Below are 17,259 nucleotides of genomic sequence, written 5' to 3'. Positions count from 1 at the left end.
TCATATTATTTTAAGGAACTCACTTTATGCTTTTAAATGAAGAGTAGTGAAGGAAAAATAAAACCAAAAAAGGTCCATTTACATTTGTTATCTCATTCACATGTTTCATTGAAATTATTGTGGTACACGTTAAGCATCTTCAATCATATAGTTTTAAGTAACTCACTTTATGTTTTTTAATGGGTTCATGCATCCCAACTTAATTTTACGATATTAATCCTATTTTTACTTCAAGGAAAGGTTTCATTCTAAGTTCCTTATCTCACAAATACAATTTGTCTCTCTTCCATATTTCATGTTCACGCTCCCATTTTTACACTTTTAAATGCATAAAATTAGTATTTCAATTAGATGAAACTTGCTTTTAAGATTCTTTAAATAAGCCATTTGACTAAATCTAATTTAAAATCCCATTTAGCACACAAAATTAATATTTATTAGTTAAGATGCTTGCTTGCATCTTTTCAATGAAGATGCTACTGTCATTGAAGTGTTTTCCTGTTTTATAAGTTTTTTTAGGTAATATTGACGTGTACGACTTGCAAGAATGACTTGGTAATCGTAACACTCTGTAAAATTTAATTTGATCAAAAATTACTAATTTAGCCATACTAATTTTTACAAGAATATTTTCATGTAATCGTGGTTATGTCCGACAGTGGTGGAAGAAATCATTGAAATTGAAATAATTGTGATGTAAAACGTCTAAATTGCATTGGAACATTCAACTTGGAAAGTTATTGATTATATTATTTATCTTTTTTCCTATAATACACTTAGTTTTATTATCTTATTTTATATATTCTTCTCACTACAATAAATAACTAAGGAATTTATTGACAAAATAATAGTTAATGATGGATTAAACATTGATAATGACAAATAAATAAGAACAAAATTTGTCTACACTTGTGAAAATTGAATAGGAATTGAGAGAATACTGATTATATTAAAATATGTTTATATGACATATTAGAGTAGATGAATGAAGAAAGTATGTTTCTTGAAAATAAATCAAACATAGTTAAACATTGGATATCCAAAATACATGGGAAAGCAACTCATTCTCACTAAGAGAGAAAGATAGAAGAAAATAGTACTAAAAGGCATTGAATGTACATTGAACTAAGTGAAAATTCTACCTGGCCACAAGAAAATGCTTTAATAATTAGATACTATATGTTCTTAACAAAAATTAAATGATGTATACTAATATATGTGTGTGACGAAATATTATTTGCTTTCTACTCTATTTTAAAATAGGAAAATTAGTATTGAAACTTGGATTGGGACCAACAAGTTAAAAAATAATAAATATTGCAATTAATGACAATTTATTTTGCATAAGTTGTTAAATATGTAAGTTTATTTATAGGAAATGCATAAAAAAGAGCACTGATATATGAACAGACATATTCATGACACAGTAACACACCATATCATATTTTTCCTTTTGAATTAATAGGCACACAAAATGAGGCTAGTAAAAAATGTTAAAAAAATGGAAAATCTTATTCGAGCTTTGTATATACGTTGTCGGTCGTACGAAAATGAAGTTCATAAATCATTTTTGAAAAAAAAAATGTTGCATTGGGAGTAATACTCTTTTACTTGTTCGTTTAAAGTTAATTACAATACAACTAATAAATTTGTTATGTTTTATATAAGTATTAGCCTTTTACCTATAACACTTAGTTTGAATCGTTTGAGATAACTCGAATTCAATTCTTCAGAAACAAATTTTAATTACAGTATATTTATCTCATGATTGAACTCAATATTATCATGATTATTGTTTCTTGAAAACGGCAGGGTTATCACACAAAAAAAAAATTCAAAAAGAACCGACATTTAAAAAAGGAAGGAGGAGTATTCAAAGAAAAACAGGAAAGGAGAGAATGTAGAAAAAGAAATGATATGAAAACTTGGACTTAACTTAGGTAATAAATTATATATTTTTTTTTTTTTGTTATTGATATAAAGGTTATATAACTTGTCTTTATTTCTGTCAAAAAGTAAACAACTTTTATGAAAAGTTAAACCCTTTTCACATCATCATTATTCTATATAAACTATTATCTAGTCATGAAGTTGTCATAAGTTAACAGTCCTTCATCTTATCACCACATATTAAGAGTTGAGTGTTAACTTCAGAAAATACTAAGATTTTTGATCATGACAAATAGATACTTAGGCTTTGCAACATTAGTGCTTGCTGCAAGTATCTTTGTGTTAGGAATTTATGCTCAAGTTGAATGTGGTGGTGATATTCCAAGCATTATATCACAATGTAAACGTTTTGTCGAAAAGGATGGGCCAACGATTCCACCATTTGAATCTTGTTGTGCAGCTTTGAAAGGAGCTAATGTCCCATGTTACTGCAAATATGTCATTCCTAGTATTGAGAGCATAATCAGCATAGAAAAAGCTTTATGCGTGGCTAAATCTTGTCAATTGAAAAATATTCCTACAAACAAGTGTGGAAGTAAGAATAGTCTAGTAAACCTTGAGACCTTAAAGTTTCGTTCTTAATGGGTTTCAATAACGATCAACCATGAGAATAGGCGTGGTTGTTTTTGAAACACACTCATTGATTTCGAGATAAACCTTGATATGCTTTAGAGAAACCGGTCTTTAGAGATAAATTTAACATAAGATTTATGTATTATGGTTGGATTGTGAAAGATTTGTCATTATGACGAACCAATAATCCCGAGGCGCTTTTTACTATTATTTTACTTCATCAAAATCCAAACTTTTCAAACTTTAATCTTTCAGCTAATCACCATTAAAAAGAGAATCATAATTACAACAACTCCTTGTTGGAACGATACTTTTTTACTACCTGATAAAACCGTGCACTTGCGGAAATTACACATCACCAAGTTCAATTACATTGGTTCAAAATCATAAAAGCGTTACGCACAATTTATACTTAATAAACTATATTAACAATCCTGAAAATTCAGATTTACAAATTACATGGCCAAAAAGCTAGAACAGAATCATCTCAGACCTAATCAATTGTAACTTAGCTACTCTTGACTAATGCACAAATAACTAGGTTAAAAGAAAACAACATTAGAGGAATTTTGGACTGACTATGAGTTGAATGGCAAGCCACCACGAAACCTGCAATACTTGGCTCTGATTGGCCAAACCGCAAGTGCACGGTCTATCGAAGTAGTAGTAAAAGAGAGTATCGTTCAGCTAGGGAGTTGTTCAATTCAATTAACTTTAGGAGAATGATTAGAGGAGGAGAAAGTTTATAAAAGAGGAGGTTCAGTAGGTTGAAGTAAATAACCATAATAAAAAGAAGCCTTGGGATCATTGGTTCATCATAATAACGAATCTTTCACAAACAAGCCTTAAACTTATAACCTTACGTTGGTCTTAATTTCTAAAGACAAGTTTCTCTTTAGCCTATCACATCTCCTTTCGGTCTCAGTGAGTGTGTTCCTCCAACAACCACACCTATTTTCATGGGTGATTGCCTTTGGAATCCTTGCAGCTCGAAACTTTATATGCCTCAAGGTTTGCTAGACTATTTTCATGTTTCGCAATCCTTGTCTAGATTCACTTGTTCTAATATCAAAACTCCACTTTCATTTTATGAATTGATATTTGGAATAATGAATTAACAATTATCAAACCCTCCACTTTCGTTTCTACAGTTTGATAATGGTTAATTCATGTTAAAACGATGAATCTAGATTAGAAATTAAGGTTACATAAGATTAAGGTTTAAGGCTTGGTTTGATCCGGATTACGTCATTAGACTTATCCAACAATCCCAAGACAAGAGAAGTTTACTCACTCATGTTCATCGTAGACATAGGGGAAGAAGAAAGAAAGCAATAAATAACAAGAAAGTAAAAGAAATAAAAGATGAACTTTATTTAGAAAACAATTGTCACTATTGATTCCAAGAAATAAAGATGAATGTTTTATGATGGAGAGCTACTCTATTTATAGCTTTACAATTGACTTAAAATATAAGCAACTACAAGGGATATTCGGTAAAACTAAAACAGAGTAACTTGGGCTTGAAGAAAAGCAGCAAAAGGGCATCTGGAGGGTGGCACGGCCGTGCCACATGTTGGCACGGGCCGTGCCAAGCTTCTGACTTGTGGGAGACATATTTTTGTATCCGTATCTTCGTATTTTTGCTCCGAATTTGCTCCAGACTCCTTTTTTTTGCTCCAAGGCTCCTTCCATCATATAGTCGTTCCTGAAATATAAAATATGCAATTGTAGTAAAAAGATTCAAAAAGGAAATAATATTTAAATAAAATAAAAATCAAATCTAAATAAAACTAAACTAAATAATGCATAAAAATAGACTAAATATTGACTCATCAAACTCCCCCACACTTGAATCCTTGCTTGTCCTCAAGCAAAAGGCAATTGACATAGTAGCAACAAGAAGTTTTAACATGGCAACACAATTGAAAACTCAAGTCTCTCTTAAGGTTTTATTTCAAGTACACTAATCACATTCTCAAGCATTCCCTATGAACCTATTCAACCTAACAACAAGTCTTAAGTGAGTGTGTGTGTGCAGTCCAACCTTTTTCTTGCTCCTGTATAAGACAGATATTATGAGGAACAGGTTCTATCCTTAATGCTAAAGTAACCGAGAAAAGTCCTTTCTTCATTTCATATAAGAGAGATGGGAATTTAGCTAAACATTAGATTAAATTAACAATTTAAGCACAAGGGGCTGCAGATTGCTTAGGGGCTATCTATCCTCATAGGAAGTCTTTTTGGATGAGTTGTCCTTTCCCCCTAGATTCAAAATCACCCTAAGTAGTGCTGCAAAATTTTTGATCATCTCCGCGTAGGAAGTCTTTTTGGAGAGGGTGTCCTTTCCCCCTAGCTTTGATTAATTTATTTCCTCATTTGAGAGATTTGGAATTTAAGTTCAATTAGGGAGTCAACACCACATTTAGGAAGTCAGAGAGGGAGTGTCCTTTCCTCCACATGTTGGTGCCATTCTCCCGCCCCATTTAGTCCAACAATTATAAAAGAATATAACAATAAATCACATTAATTATTTCCCACACAAACTTATACTACTTTTACTCTGAAGACTTTTAAGGGTCTAAGTTAACACTAAAGATAGAACGTGCTCCTTAAAATACTTACTCATACACTTACTCAAGGATTGCAACTGAGTGCTTTTCTCATTGGAGAATTTTTCACAATAAAACAAGATGTGGGTATAGCAAGAACACAAGAAACACAAGAAATCACTTTCATGTACAAGAAACAACCTTTTTAAGAGAAGACAACAAAAAAAAAAATATGCCATGATTTCCATTAAAAACAAGCTACTTAATCATGCCTTTTGCTATAAAAACAAAACAAAAGAATAAAGTTCAAGGGAGTTTGGAAACACTACGACTCTAGACACTTTATTAGCCCCCCCCCCCCCCCCCCCCACACACACACACACACACACTTAGGGGAAGCATTGTCCTCAATGATTCAAAGAAAAAAAAATAAAGGAGAAGAAGAAGTAGAGGAGGAAGAAGAAGAAGGAGTAGGAGAAGGAGAGAAGAGAGAAGGGAAGAGAGGAAGAGGAAAGCTCATAATTGTTCATTGAAGTCCATAAGGAGGACCTTGGAGATGAAGGTGTTGCATCATCCGGCGGAGCATTTCATTGTTTTCATCATTGATGCGGTTGCCCCTTTGAACTTCATTTCTAAGCCTGGAGATTTCAACACCTTGCCTCTGTTGCTCGGTGCTCATCCTCGCAACCTCATTGTATATCCATGCCCATCTTTGATTTTCATTTAGATCATCGGCTTCATGGTCATCGTGCTCTTCTTCATGGTGCAAGTTAGCACCTTCTCCTTCATCATGGTGCAAGTTAGCACCTTCTCCCTCATCCTGATCTTGCTCCTCAAGAGCCTGCACATTATCACCATACAACAAATTTTCTTCCACCTCGGTGGTAGTCCGAGATGGGTTAGGAAGTAAAAACAAGATAGGCACATTTAGCTTGAGTTGGTAATGGAGGGGTGGATGGTGTTTAATGAAATTCATAGCAATGAGGGTATCTATGTTGAGCCTATTGTTTCCCTCAATTGGTTTTATTCCCTCATCCTCACCCACTCCAAAACTCCTAGCTATGTAAGTGATGATGCCTCCTACCACTATCTCTCATATACCGGCTTTTCTAGTACCGACGAAGTCAAGGTACTCAAGCATGTAGAAACAAGTGTTTACGGGGTGGTCATAAAGCATTGCCCAAAACATGAAGAGTTCATCGCTTCTGGTATTACCTAGCTCGGTTCTACCCCAAATAGTGCAAGTCATTACCCTCTGAAGGTACCTAAGTACGGGATTGTGAATGTTGCTAGCTTTATTGGCTCTAGTGACGAATTTCTTAAGACCGGTGATACGCTTCCAAAAGTCAGCGGGTTGATAGTCAACCGGCTTTAGGCTAGGATCCCAAGAATCATGGATATACCCCTCATTTGCAAAGCCTAAGGCCTCACAAAAGTGTTGTAGAGACATATCATAATCAATATTCATTAGCCTGAAAGAAACTCTATGGTTGGGGTTATCAAAATTCAACTTATCTTTAGTAAAAACAATTGAGCTTAAAAATTCATAAGTGAAATTCTCATAACCCCTCATAGGTTTCAACATATCAGTCCAACCTAGCTTTCCTATCAACCTATAAACATCATCTAAAAGCTCTAGCACATCCAAAGTATGAGAATTAGGATATCGAAAAGGATGCAAGGGTTTAGAGATTAGATTTTTATACCTATCCCTTTGCTTGTTGTCTTTAAACTGGATTCCATGATTCTTGACTTGTGCTTGCCTCTTTGGAGGGGGTCCTCCAGAAGATCTTGCTGGTTCCTTGCCACTTCTTCTTAAAGCCATTGACCTTAGGTTGACTTTTGTGTGGATTGGTTGAAGGTTAGGGTTTTGGAAGTTTTATGGTGGAAAGGATTGGTTTAGGGTTGGGGTTTATGATTGAGTAAGGTTTATGAGTTTATTTGTGGAGTTTGGTTAAGAATTTATGGTTTAAGGGTTAGGGTTAATGGAATGAGGGTTTTGGTGAATTATGGGTTTGGGTGGATGAAAGTTGTTTTTGATTGGTGGTTTGTGTTTGGAATGAAGTTTGCGATTGATTTGGTGAAGAAATGGATTGATTTGGTGGAGTATTGATGGAGATGTGAAGGTTTGAGGTTTGATGGTTATGGAGGTTTTAGAGAGAAGTTTGAAGGTAGAGAGAGGTTTGTGTTTGAGAATGAATGAAGAAGAAGAGAAAATTTGTGGTTATAGGTAACAAGAAGTCGGGCACGGCCGTGCCACCCTTGGCACGGGCCGTGCCAACATTCTGACTTTGGTGGCCTTTTGTATGTTAAAAACTCTGGCACGGCTGTGCCAGCCTTAGCACGGGTCGTGCCAACCTTCTGGTCAGGGGGCCTCAAAAATTTTCAATTTTCTTGAATCGTATTCGGACAATTACCTACAAAACAACTTAAAACAAGAAAAACAAACAAAACAAAAGCAATTAAATGCGTGGGTTGCCTCCCACGAAGCGCTCTTTTAGAGTCATTAGCTTGACGGTTAGAAAAAGTCCTTAGAATGGATCAAAGAGATCATGTTGTGTAGATGACGCTATGAAACATTCTTTCACATCATGATCTTTAAGCATGCAACAAGAGTAAAGAGCAGGACCTTTCATAACATTTTCCAACTCAAAGCCTACCATTTTATCACTCACTTGAAAGACAATCCTACCATTTTTAACATAAACAAGAGCTCCCGCAGTGGCGAGGAAAGGTCTACCTAGGATTATGGGGACATCATCGTCCTCTTCAATGTCAATGACCACAAAATTAGTTGGGATGTAAATCCCTTCTATCTTAACGGGTATGTCCTCAACGAATCCTACTAGTTTCATGGTAGAACGATCAGCTAACTTCAATTCTAACTCGGTAGGTTTCAACTCTCATATCCCCATCCTTTTAAAGGGGGACAAAGGCAGCAAACTAACACTAGCTCCTAAGTAACACAAGGCTTTGTTTATGGTTTCATTCCCAATTTCACAAGGTATGGCAAAGCTACCTGGATCTCTAAGTTTAGGGGGTGTCTTCTGAATGATTGCACTAGCGTCCCTAGCCAAGGCTATTGTCTTGTTATGCTCTATAGTCTCTTTCTTTGAAAAAAATTTCTTTAAAAACTTAGCATATAGAGGCATCCGAGACAAAGCTTCTGCAAAGGGAAGTTTAATGCAAATCTTCCTAAGTATATTAACAAATTTTTTAAATTTACCCTCCAAGTTAAGCTTAGCAAGATTTAAAGGGGATGGAGTTTTGTTCTCATCAAGTGGTTTCACAGTTTCATCACCTAAAAACTTGACACTTTCTTTCCCAATGTTTTTAACCATAGCAATAGTTTCACCTAATTTACTACCCCCGAAAGAAATAGCATTGACATGGGCTTTAGGGTTGGCTTCGGTTTGACCAGGAAAGACTCTCGGTGTTTGAGAAAGGGTGGCCACTTGTTGGGCCACTTGGGAAATTTGGGTTTCAAGCATCTTAGAGTGAGTAGCAATAGAATCAACTTTGGTGGTGAGTTTGGAAAGAGAATCGTTTAGAAATCCGGTTTGGTTTTTAAGTTCTTGAAGTTGTTTATTTTGGTTGGCAATAGAATTTTCCAACAAAATTTCCAAATTGGATTTCTGAGCGACTCTCTAGTTGATTGCATAGCCAGGTGGTGCTACTTGTCCATAGGGATTTTGATTTTTATAAAAGTTTTGATTTTGTCTCATCCCTTGGTTGTATTGAGCGTAGTTCATTTGCTTAACACTACTAATAGCACTACCTAGTTGGCAATCAACACCAACATGACCAGTTATACCACAGATTTCACAAGAAGGAGATGCAGGAGTAGAATTGACAGCACTAACATTTAATTTTTCAAATTCTTGGGTTAGTGCATCAATCTTAGAAGCAAGGTGATCATAGTTAGAGACTTCGTACATACCTGCCTCCTTTTTGGAAGATGAAGAACTAGCGATGGCTCTCTCGTCGGTCCATTTGTAATGATTTTGAGCCATGTCTTCAATCAAGGCATATGCCTCCGTGTAGTTCTTGTTCATTAGAGCTCCACCTGCAGCTGCATCAACAGACATCTTAGTGGTATAAGACAAGCCATTATAAAAGGTGTGGACTATGAGCCACTTCTCTAAACCATGGTGGGGACAAAGTCTAAGCAATTCCTTGAACCGCTCCCACGCATCATAGAGAGATTCCCCATCTTTTTGATTGAACCGTGTGATTTGGTCCCTTAGTTTGGCAGTTTTAGAGGGGGGAAGAATCGGGCAAGGAATGCTTGCCTCATTTGATCCCATGAAGTAATGGAACCGACTTTAAGGGAATGGAACCAAGCGCTAGCTCTATCCCTTAAGGAAAAGGGAAAGAGATGAAGTCTTACGGCCTTTTGGTTCTCCTTTAGGGTTCCACTAATTCGTAGGAAAACAGAGATGTGAAGATTGGGATCCTCGGTGGGGGATCCCGAAAACTGATTTTGCTGCACCAAGTTAAGTAGGGCAGGCTTGATTTTAAAGTTGTCATCTTCAACCATTGGGTACACAATAACAGCTTGTGGCTCAGCCGTAGACGGCGTTGCATACTCTTTGAGAGTGCGATCAGCCATGGCGGTGTTATTTCGTGCGTCTCTCTTTCTTTTATGCAAAAACCCTTCGATCTCGAGAATGGGTATCACTCGATTTCTGGTTCTTCGCATAAAAAATTGAGAACCCAAGAAGCTAACGATAACAGAAAGAAAAGAAAAGAGTAAAAGAAGAAAAAGAAAAGAAAAGGGAAGAGAATTCTAATCACTAAGAAAAAGTTAATTAAATTAGTTAACTCCCCTGTAACGGCGCCAAAAACTTGATAGGCCAAACCGCAAGTGCACGGTCTATCGAAGTAGTAGTAAAAGAGAGTATCGTTCCGCTAGGGAGTTGTTCAATTCAATTAACTTTAGGAGAATGATTAGAGGAGGATAAAGTTTATAAAAGAGGAGGTTCAGTAGGTTGAGGTAAATAACAATAATAAAAAGAAGCCTTGGGATCATTGGTTCATCGTAATAACGAATCTTTCACAAACAAGCCTTAAACTTATAACCTTACGTTAGTCTTAATTTCTAAAGACAAGTTTCTCTTTAGCCTATCACATCTCCTTTCGGTCTCAGTGAGTGTGTTCCTCCAACAACCACACCTATTTTCATGGGTGATTGCCTTTGGAATCCTTGAAGCTCGAAACTTTATATGTCTCAAGGTTTGCTTGACTATTTTCATGTTTCGCAATCCTTGTCTAGATTCACTTGTTCGAATATCAAAACTTCACTTTCGTTTTATGAATTGATATTTGGAATAATGAATTAACAATTATCAAACCCTCCACTTTCGTTTCTACAGTTTGATAATGGTTAATTCATGTTAAAACGGTGAATCTAGATTAGAAATTAAGGTTACATAAGATTAAGGTTTAAGGCTTGGTTTGATCCGGATTACGTCATTAGACTTATCCAACAATCCCAAGACAAGAGAAGTCTACTCACTTATGTTCATCGTAGACATGGGGGAAGAAGAGAGAAAGCAATAAATAACAAGAAAGTAAAAGAAATAAAATATGAACTTTATTTAGAAAACAATTGTCACTATTGATTCCAAGAAATAAAGATGAATGTTTATGATGGAGAGCTACTCTATTTATAGCTTTACAATTGACTTAAAATCTAAGCAACTACAAGGGCTACTCGGTAAAACTAAAACAGAGTAACTTGGGCTTGAAGAAAAGCAACAAAAGGGCATCTGGAGGGTGGCACGGCCGTGCCACATGTTGGCACGGGCCGTGTCAAGCTTCTGACTTGTGGGAGACATATTTTTGTCTCCGTATCTTCGTAATTTTGCTCCGAATTTGCTTCAGACTCCTTTCTTTTGCTCCAAGGCTCCTTCCATCATATATTCGTTCATGAAATATAAAATATGCAATTGTAGTAAAAAGATTCAAAAAGGAAATAATATTTAAATAAAATAAAAATCAAATCTAAATAAAACTAAACTAAATAATGCATAAAAATAGACTAAATATTGACTCATCAGGCTCCAAATGTGTCTTCAATCTCCCAAAAATCAGAACCATTGCTTCAGAAACGTGTTTTCCTTTTATAGAATGGGTTCTGTTACGCTAAAATTGAGGCTCAATTTCAATAAATCAAGGCTCGGTTTCATCATTAAATCCAAATTAACTTCAGACAATCCGAAAATCGATACTTGATTTGCAAAAATCGTGGCTTGATTTTTCCAGAATCAAAATGTCTTTAGAATAGCTCAAAATCGAGGCTCAATTTCAATAAATCGTGGCTCGATTTTTCCTTATCACAACACTTATTTTCTGTCCTTTTTAGCCTCTAGCACCTATGAACTCATCTGAACTCCAATAAAATGAATAAAAAGGACTGCTAAAAAGATGATATGACCTAGTGTCATCACAACCCCAAACTTGCATCGTTACTTGTCCTCAAGGAACAAATTTTAAAAATGAAATTTAACAGTAATATAACACTTACTTCACCAATGGTATAGTAAAAAGTTCATCTCCATGTTAGCAGTTAACGAGCTAACTTTCTTGCCATGCATTCATTCCAACAACTCTCGCAACATATTTAATAATGAAAGGTTAACACAGTCGACATGCAAAACTACTATATTATCAAAACTTGAAAAGTTTCTAAACATCAGTCAAATTTATATCACAATACACACTTTTAAGGACTTTTTGGTTATAATGAGGCTAAGGTCAAAGGTCGGAAAAATTTGGGAAGTAGGCTTAATGAAACAACTTGGATCTTTTCAGTTCTTGTTCTCTAGTACCCATACCCCAAACTTAAAGTTTTGCTAGTTCCAAGAGCAAACCCCAAACTTGAACTTTTAACAAGATTAAACACATATACACAATGCCTAACTCCAAAATAAATTGGGATACATACCCTAAGGTATTTAGGCTTGTAACATGTTTTTTTCACCGAAACAAGGGGTCTAACGTATAGGCTCAACTTGGATTGAAAAAGGATAATTCAATATAATAACAGGTTGGCTTCAAAGGTTCAAGGTACAAGCACTTTGCCTTAGTCTGTAAATGATATAACCAATTGACACAAAGAAAAATCGCAAGTCCTAGAAATAGCATGTACACGGAACACTCAATTGTAAAAATTGAAAAATAAAATTGTCTTAACCTTACAGGTTGAGGTTTCTGGAAGTTGTGGCTACCTAAGCATTCCTTCTTGCCGTACACTTCCCTTTGAATATCCATCCAAGCAACCACCTCCATTGAACTTTTGACAAACCATTGGTTAAATCTTTGTTACTAAACTGGTAAAATTCAAGAAAAAGCAAGTTCATTAATAATAGACAAAATCAGATGCAATACAAAAGATAGGGGGCATACAACTGAAATTCAAATCAGACCAACTAACAGAGACAGCTTATTGAAAAAGATAATTGTGGACATAACTTCTTCTTTTTTTTCCCTTTTTTTTTCTATCTTTTCATTCTTTCTTTTTTTACTGAAAATAAACACCTGCAAAATAACAAATATTAAAAAATATGATGGGTTGCCTCCCACCAAGCGCTTTCTTTTACATCAATAAGCTTGATGCCTCAGCCGCTGTTAGGGTGGCAAATATGACAGAAATAACACATCATCCTTCTTCTTCCCCCTGTTTTGGTAGGAATCTCATGAATTTTGCACAAAGAATCAGATGATCTCATGCACTCACTGTTAAACCTTTGAAATTTGAGCTCTCCCACCTTAGATAAGGACTTGTATCCATTTGGACATGAGTGGTTTCTTTAAACCCCATTTGTTGAGACTTCAGGTTGAGACCAACATTATTCACTTGTGGATTTTCTTCCACCATAGTAGCCTGGCACTTAGTCTCCATCTCAACCAACTTCTTTTGAGACTCATATGCTTTCTCAATAAGATCACCACACTTAACTTAAAATTTCTCAAATGAAACTTGATTTGACCTCAAGAATTTCAATAAATCATGGCTCGATTTTTCTTTATCGCAACACTTATTTTCTGTCCTTTTTAGCCTCTAGCACCTGTGAACTCATCTGAACTCCAGTAAAATGAATAAAAAAGACTACTATAAAGATGATATGACCTAGTGTCATCACTTACTTCACTTGAAAAAATAAATCTTTACAGGCAATGAAAAATTAAAGAGTTTAGTATAGAACCTATAAAAGTTTATTTTTCTTAGTGGTTGTAGAAAAATATTAATATACTGACATCCAATGAGAGGATTGATGATAATGCTACTCGGTCCATTTCATAATCACAATGGATAGAAAGAGTTTAATTTATATACACTATTTTTTTAGGGTAATCTAGATACATGGTTAGTGTACAAAATATTTACACATATATACAACTAGTAAAATACCTTTATTAAAAAATCTACTAAAAGACATGTGCATAATAATCTTCGACTCTTGTCATGGAAAGAAGAATGGTATAAGAAAGGAGAGACAAAGTTGTGGGACATTAGTGGAGATGCGCATGACCTACTTGATGGTGTTGAAATTGAATTAGCTGAGTTGTCTTTAGATGAACCAGAGTTGGAGGCTACAATGTTCTTTGATGATGGAAACAGAGGAGAGGAGACTGATACAATCCGTGTCTCTTCTTAAGTAGTGAATGTTAGACTGTGATGTTCTTTATGGATTGCTAAACTATGTCTTTTTTTGGTAGTACTGATAATGAATTTTAGGGATAGTACTAATGATGTCCTTTTAGGATGGTACTTAACTTCAAATATGTAATTGTCACTTGTTTTCTCATTTGGAGTAATGTGAATTTTAATTTATCATCAATTTTAGTTATGTTTATATATTGTGCATTTATCCCGGCCGTATCGTATCAGGAATTTTTCAAATTTTATGCATTGCCATATTGGTATCGTATCGTATTGGTATCGTGTTACGTATCTGGGCTTCACAGGATGGAACAAGCATCGCAAAGAGCACACATTAAGTTCCTTCATGGTTCCTAATAAAAAAAAAACTTCATTGTGATAATAAGTTGTGCTTATAGACAACCCAGCTTGTGGTATTTTGTGCCCATTGTTTGTAATAGCTTGTTTATTGGCACATTTGAGATTTTTGGATGATGAGTCATAAATGTTCAAATAACAATTTTCAAGCTTTTAAAGTAGTGGACTAGTTTTTTTTAACAAGAATTAATGGACTAGTTAACCTTCCTTAAATGGTCTTTAATTTACATCTTTTGCACTTTTTAGGTGAATAAATCAATTATTGGATCTTATCTTATTTTATAAATTAAAATTGTTAAATCTATACATAAGATTTTCATTCAAATTTACCTCTATTCCCGCCAATCTCTTCGCCAAAACAACATTGTCTTGTAATATTTTCATAATAAGGGAATTTTTCATATATAAATAAAAAAAAGATTGTCAAATAGCCTACAATTAGAATTCACCTTTTAAGAGGAATAAATGGGGCGTTCGAGGTTCGAATTCTGATCCCTACATATATTATGCAATGTCCTATCAACTGAGCTAAACTCACATGACGATATTTTTATAATTTCGTTGTCATATTAATTTGCCTAAGATTCAGCAAAAGGTCTATGCTGCTCCTTCACCTGACTTTTTTTGTCATATTAATTTGCCTAAGATTCCGTAATAGGTCTCTATGCTCTTACATCCAGGTTTTCAATCTTCAATTTCACCTAATTATTCCATTTTGACTTCCCATTCGCCATTTTGAGAAAAACGCAACACGTGCAAGTGGTAGATGTTGCAACCATAGTGGCAACATAGTAGATGAAGGGGGTATGGATAGATTGTGCACCTCCTTTGCTAAAACTTTTGTATCATTCTGATATGGGCCTTGTTGGGTTTTGATCCATTGGATATATCATATTGTTGTCCAAAAAAAAAAAAAAACCTAGACAAACAAATTTGATTTTGTGCAAGAAAAAGACATAAAAACAGCAAACAAGCTCTAGTGTTGGAACATTTCGACAAAACAAAACATAGAGAAACGGCGCATTGCAGCGACTCTGAGATCGCAGGAGCCGTCGTGCTTTCAACTGTAAGTAAGGTTTCATCAAAATATCACAAATCGCCACTCTTTCATTTACGTATTCATTAGTTTTCCAAGCATGATTCAATAATAACTATGATAGTATATTAGTGCACCAACGTGTTTCATCAAGAATAGTGTTACTTGATCACTATGATTTAATATTATTAGGGCATCAAAGTTAGATTTTGTATTGATCAGTATGATTTATTATTATAAAGGCATTAAAAGTTAGATTTTGCATTGACTTTTCTGATATATCTTGTGTTGCATCAGTATTTTGAAGTCACATCCTAATATTTACACTTCCGCTTGCTTGAATTTGTAGTTCACTTATAACTCTTGCCAACAAGAGGGAAGGTCAAGATGATCACATTGATCGAATCAGTGGCTTACCATGCAATGTCATTGACGGCATCCTGGCACACTTGGACATCAAAGACCTAGTTGGGACTAGTATTTTGTCTAAACAGTGGAGGTACAAGTGGACTAAAGCCCCACGACTTTGGTTTAGTGATGAATTTTTTGAAGAGTATGAGGATCTCGATGATCCAGTAGCTTATAAAATTATCACGGATGTTCTCATGCAACACAAAGGGCCGATAGATAAGTTTGGTCTTTTCATATCTTATCACTACAGATTCGAGACCACAGTTGAACACCTCAATACTTGGATTCCGATTTTGTCAAGGTGTATTAAACATCTCGAGCTTGTGAACTACTCATACGCAATACGTCTCGATCAAATGCCATATATTGTCCTCACTTGTAAGCAATTGTCTTACTTTAAGTTTTTCAGATTTGACTTGTCAATTCCGCCTGATTTCTGTGGGTTTAAAAAATTGCTTGAACTTCACTTAGTGTTTGTTAGATTCGAGCCCGGTGCACTCGAGAGTCTTATTTCTGGTTGTCCGTTACTTAATCATCTTCATATTGCATCATGTGAAGATTTTGAATGTTTTGATTTTGCTATTCCAACTCTCGAAGTCTTATTGATAGAATTTAATCCAAGTATGAATTCAATTTGCTCGAGAAAACACATAATCTGATTGATCTTACACTCGAAGCTACTAGGGCTTGGGTCTCTGGTTTGATCAAAAGTTTGCCAAAAAACATTAAGAGGATTTCTATCCATCCGCCTCTCAATAACAAGGTTAGAAAACAACAACACTCTAAATTCTATATTTTTTATTTTTCAGTTGGGTAAGATTCTAGCTCATATGTTAGTTTGGTAGATTTGATATGAAACAAAGAGCAAAATAGTATGTTGACATATATGGACTTGTTCAGATTTATATTTGATTTTTTTTTTAATCACCACTTCTATCTAGCCCTTGGCCTCATGGTTTGATCTTTTATGTACATTTAAAAGAGATGCAATGTTAATTTTTCATTAATGGTCCAATCCAATATTTATATTGAAAGTTATTATTTTTCACTTAGTTTGTTTGTGCATATCTCAAAGTTTTGTTTTTTATATGCATAGATCCAGTATGCAGACATCATTCCTCCCAAGCTGCTAAAAAGCTCGTTCAGCTCCATAAAGTATCTAAAATTGTATGGTCTGAATTTGAGTGATAGAGGAGAACTTTTGTATATTGTTAGTGTACTTGAAAGTGCTCATAGCTTGGTTGAACTTGAGGTGAACATGAATATCTACTCTTCTTAGCTTCTTTCTTATTGTCGTATTTTGACTCTTGATTTTTTATTTTATTTTTTTATAATTCAGTGTTACAGCGATGAAGATATTTCACAAGAGGCCGACGATTCAGAGGAGGCCGACGATTTAGAGGAGTTAGAATGCAGTGGTGGTTGCCTTAGTCGACTTATGAAAGTGACTATTGACGTTAGATCTTGCTCTCAGCATGTAATGAGTTTGATAGAGTTCATACTTGCAAATTCAGCCTCGTTAGAGGCTCTTACTTTTAAAGTTGGTCGTCAATATCCGAAATTAGACGCACCTATATTGTTAAGCATTTCAAAAGAGTTGTTATGGATGAGACGGGCATCACAAAGAGCCCACGTTATGTTCTATTATTGAGAGTGTACTGGATTATATCTTTCAACACCACAGTTCTTCTTTGTGTCTTTGCTTTATTTTA

The 17,259-nt window shown here is 35.0% G+C and overlaps 1 protein-coding gene, 1 non-coding gene and 2 pseudogenes across 3 annotated transcripts; 2 read left to right on the top strand and 2 right to left on the bottom strand.

The window, feature by feature from the left end:
- Window positions 1-6,168: 6,168 nt before the first annotated feature.
- On the bottom strand, window positions 6,169-6,900 carry LOC146929259 (uncharacterized). Its single transcript, XM_085707264.1, has one exon. The coding sequence runs from the start codon at window positions 6,898-6,900 to the stop codon at window positions 6,169-6,171; it is 732 nt and encodes a 243-aa protein (XP_085563390.1).
- A 1,071-nt stretch (window positions 6,901-7,971) lies between these two features.
- LOC146929257 (uncharacterized) lies at window positions 7,972-9,687 on the bottom strand (annotated as a pseudogene).
- On the top strand, window positions 9,219-9,325 carry LOC146929258 (small nucleolar RNA R71). Its single transcript, XR_015009091.1, has one exon. It is a non-coding gene; the product is annotated as a small nucleolar RNA R71 (small nucleolar RNA).
- A 4,878-nt stretch (window positions 9,688-14,565) lies between the features above and the next one.
- Window positions 14,566-17,259, top strand: LOC146929256 (F-box/FBD/LRR-repeat protein At1g13570-like; annotated as a pseudogene). Its single transcript, XR_015007968.1, has 4 exons — window positions 14,566-14,579; window positions 15,486-16,310; window positions 16,644-16,799; window positions 16,887-17,259. The product of XR_015007968.1 is annotated as an F-box/FBD/LRR-repeat protein At1g13570-like (transcript).

Source organism: Medicago sativa, chromosome 4 (genome assembly GCF_051527215.1).
Source record: "Medicago sativa cultivar Bolivia chromosome 4, Bolivia_mono, whole genome shotgun sequence".
Taxonomy (NCBI): Eukaryota; Viridiplantae; Streptophyta; class Magnoliopsida; order Fabales; family Fabaceae; genus Medicago; species Medicago sativa.
This window is presented reverse-complemented; position numbering and strand designations above follow the sequence as displayed.

Bases quoted from the DNA above. Each gene is read 5' to 3' on its own strand.
- LOC146929259 (XM_085707264.1), bottom strand. From the start codon at position 6,900: ATGGCTTTAAGAAGAAGTGGCAAGGAACCAGCAAGATCTTCTGGAGGA.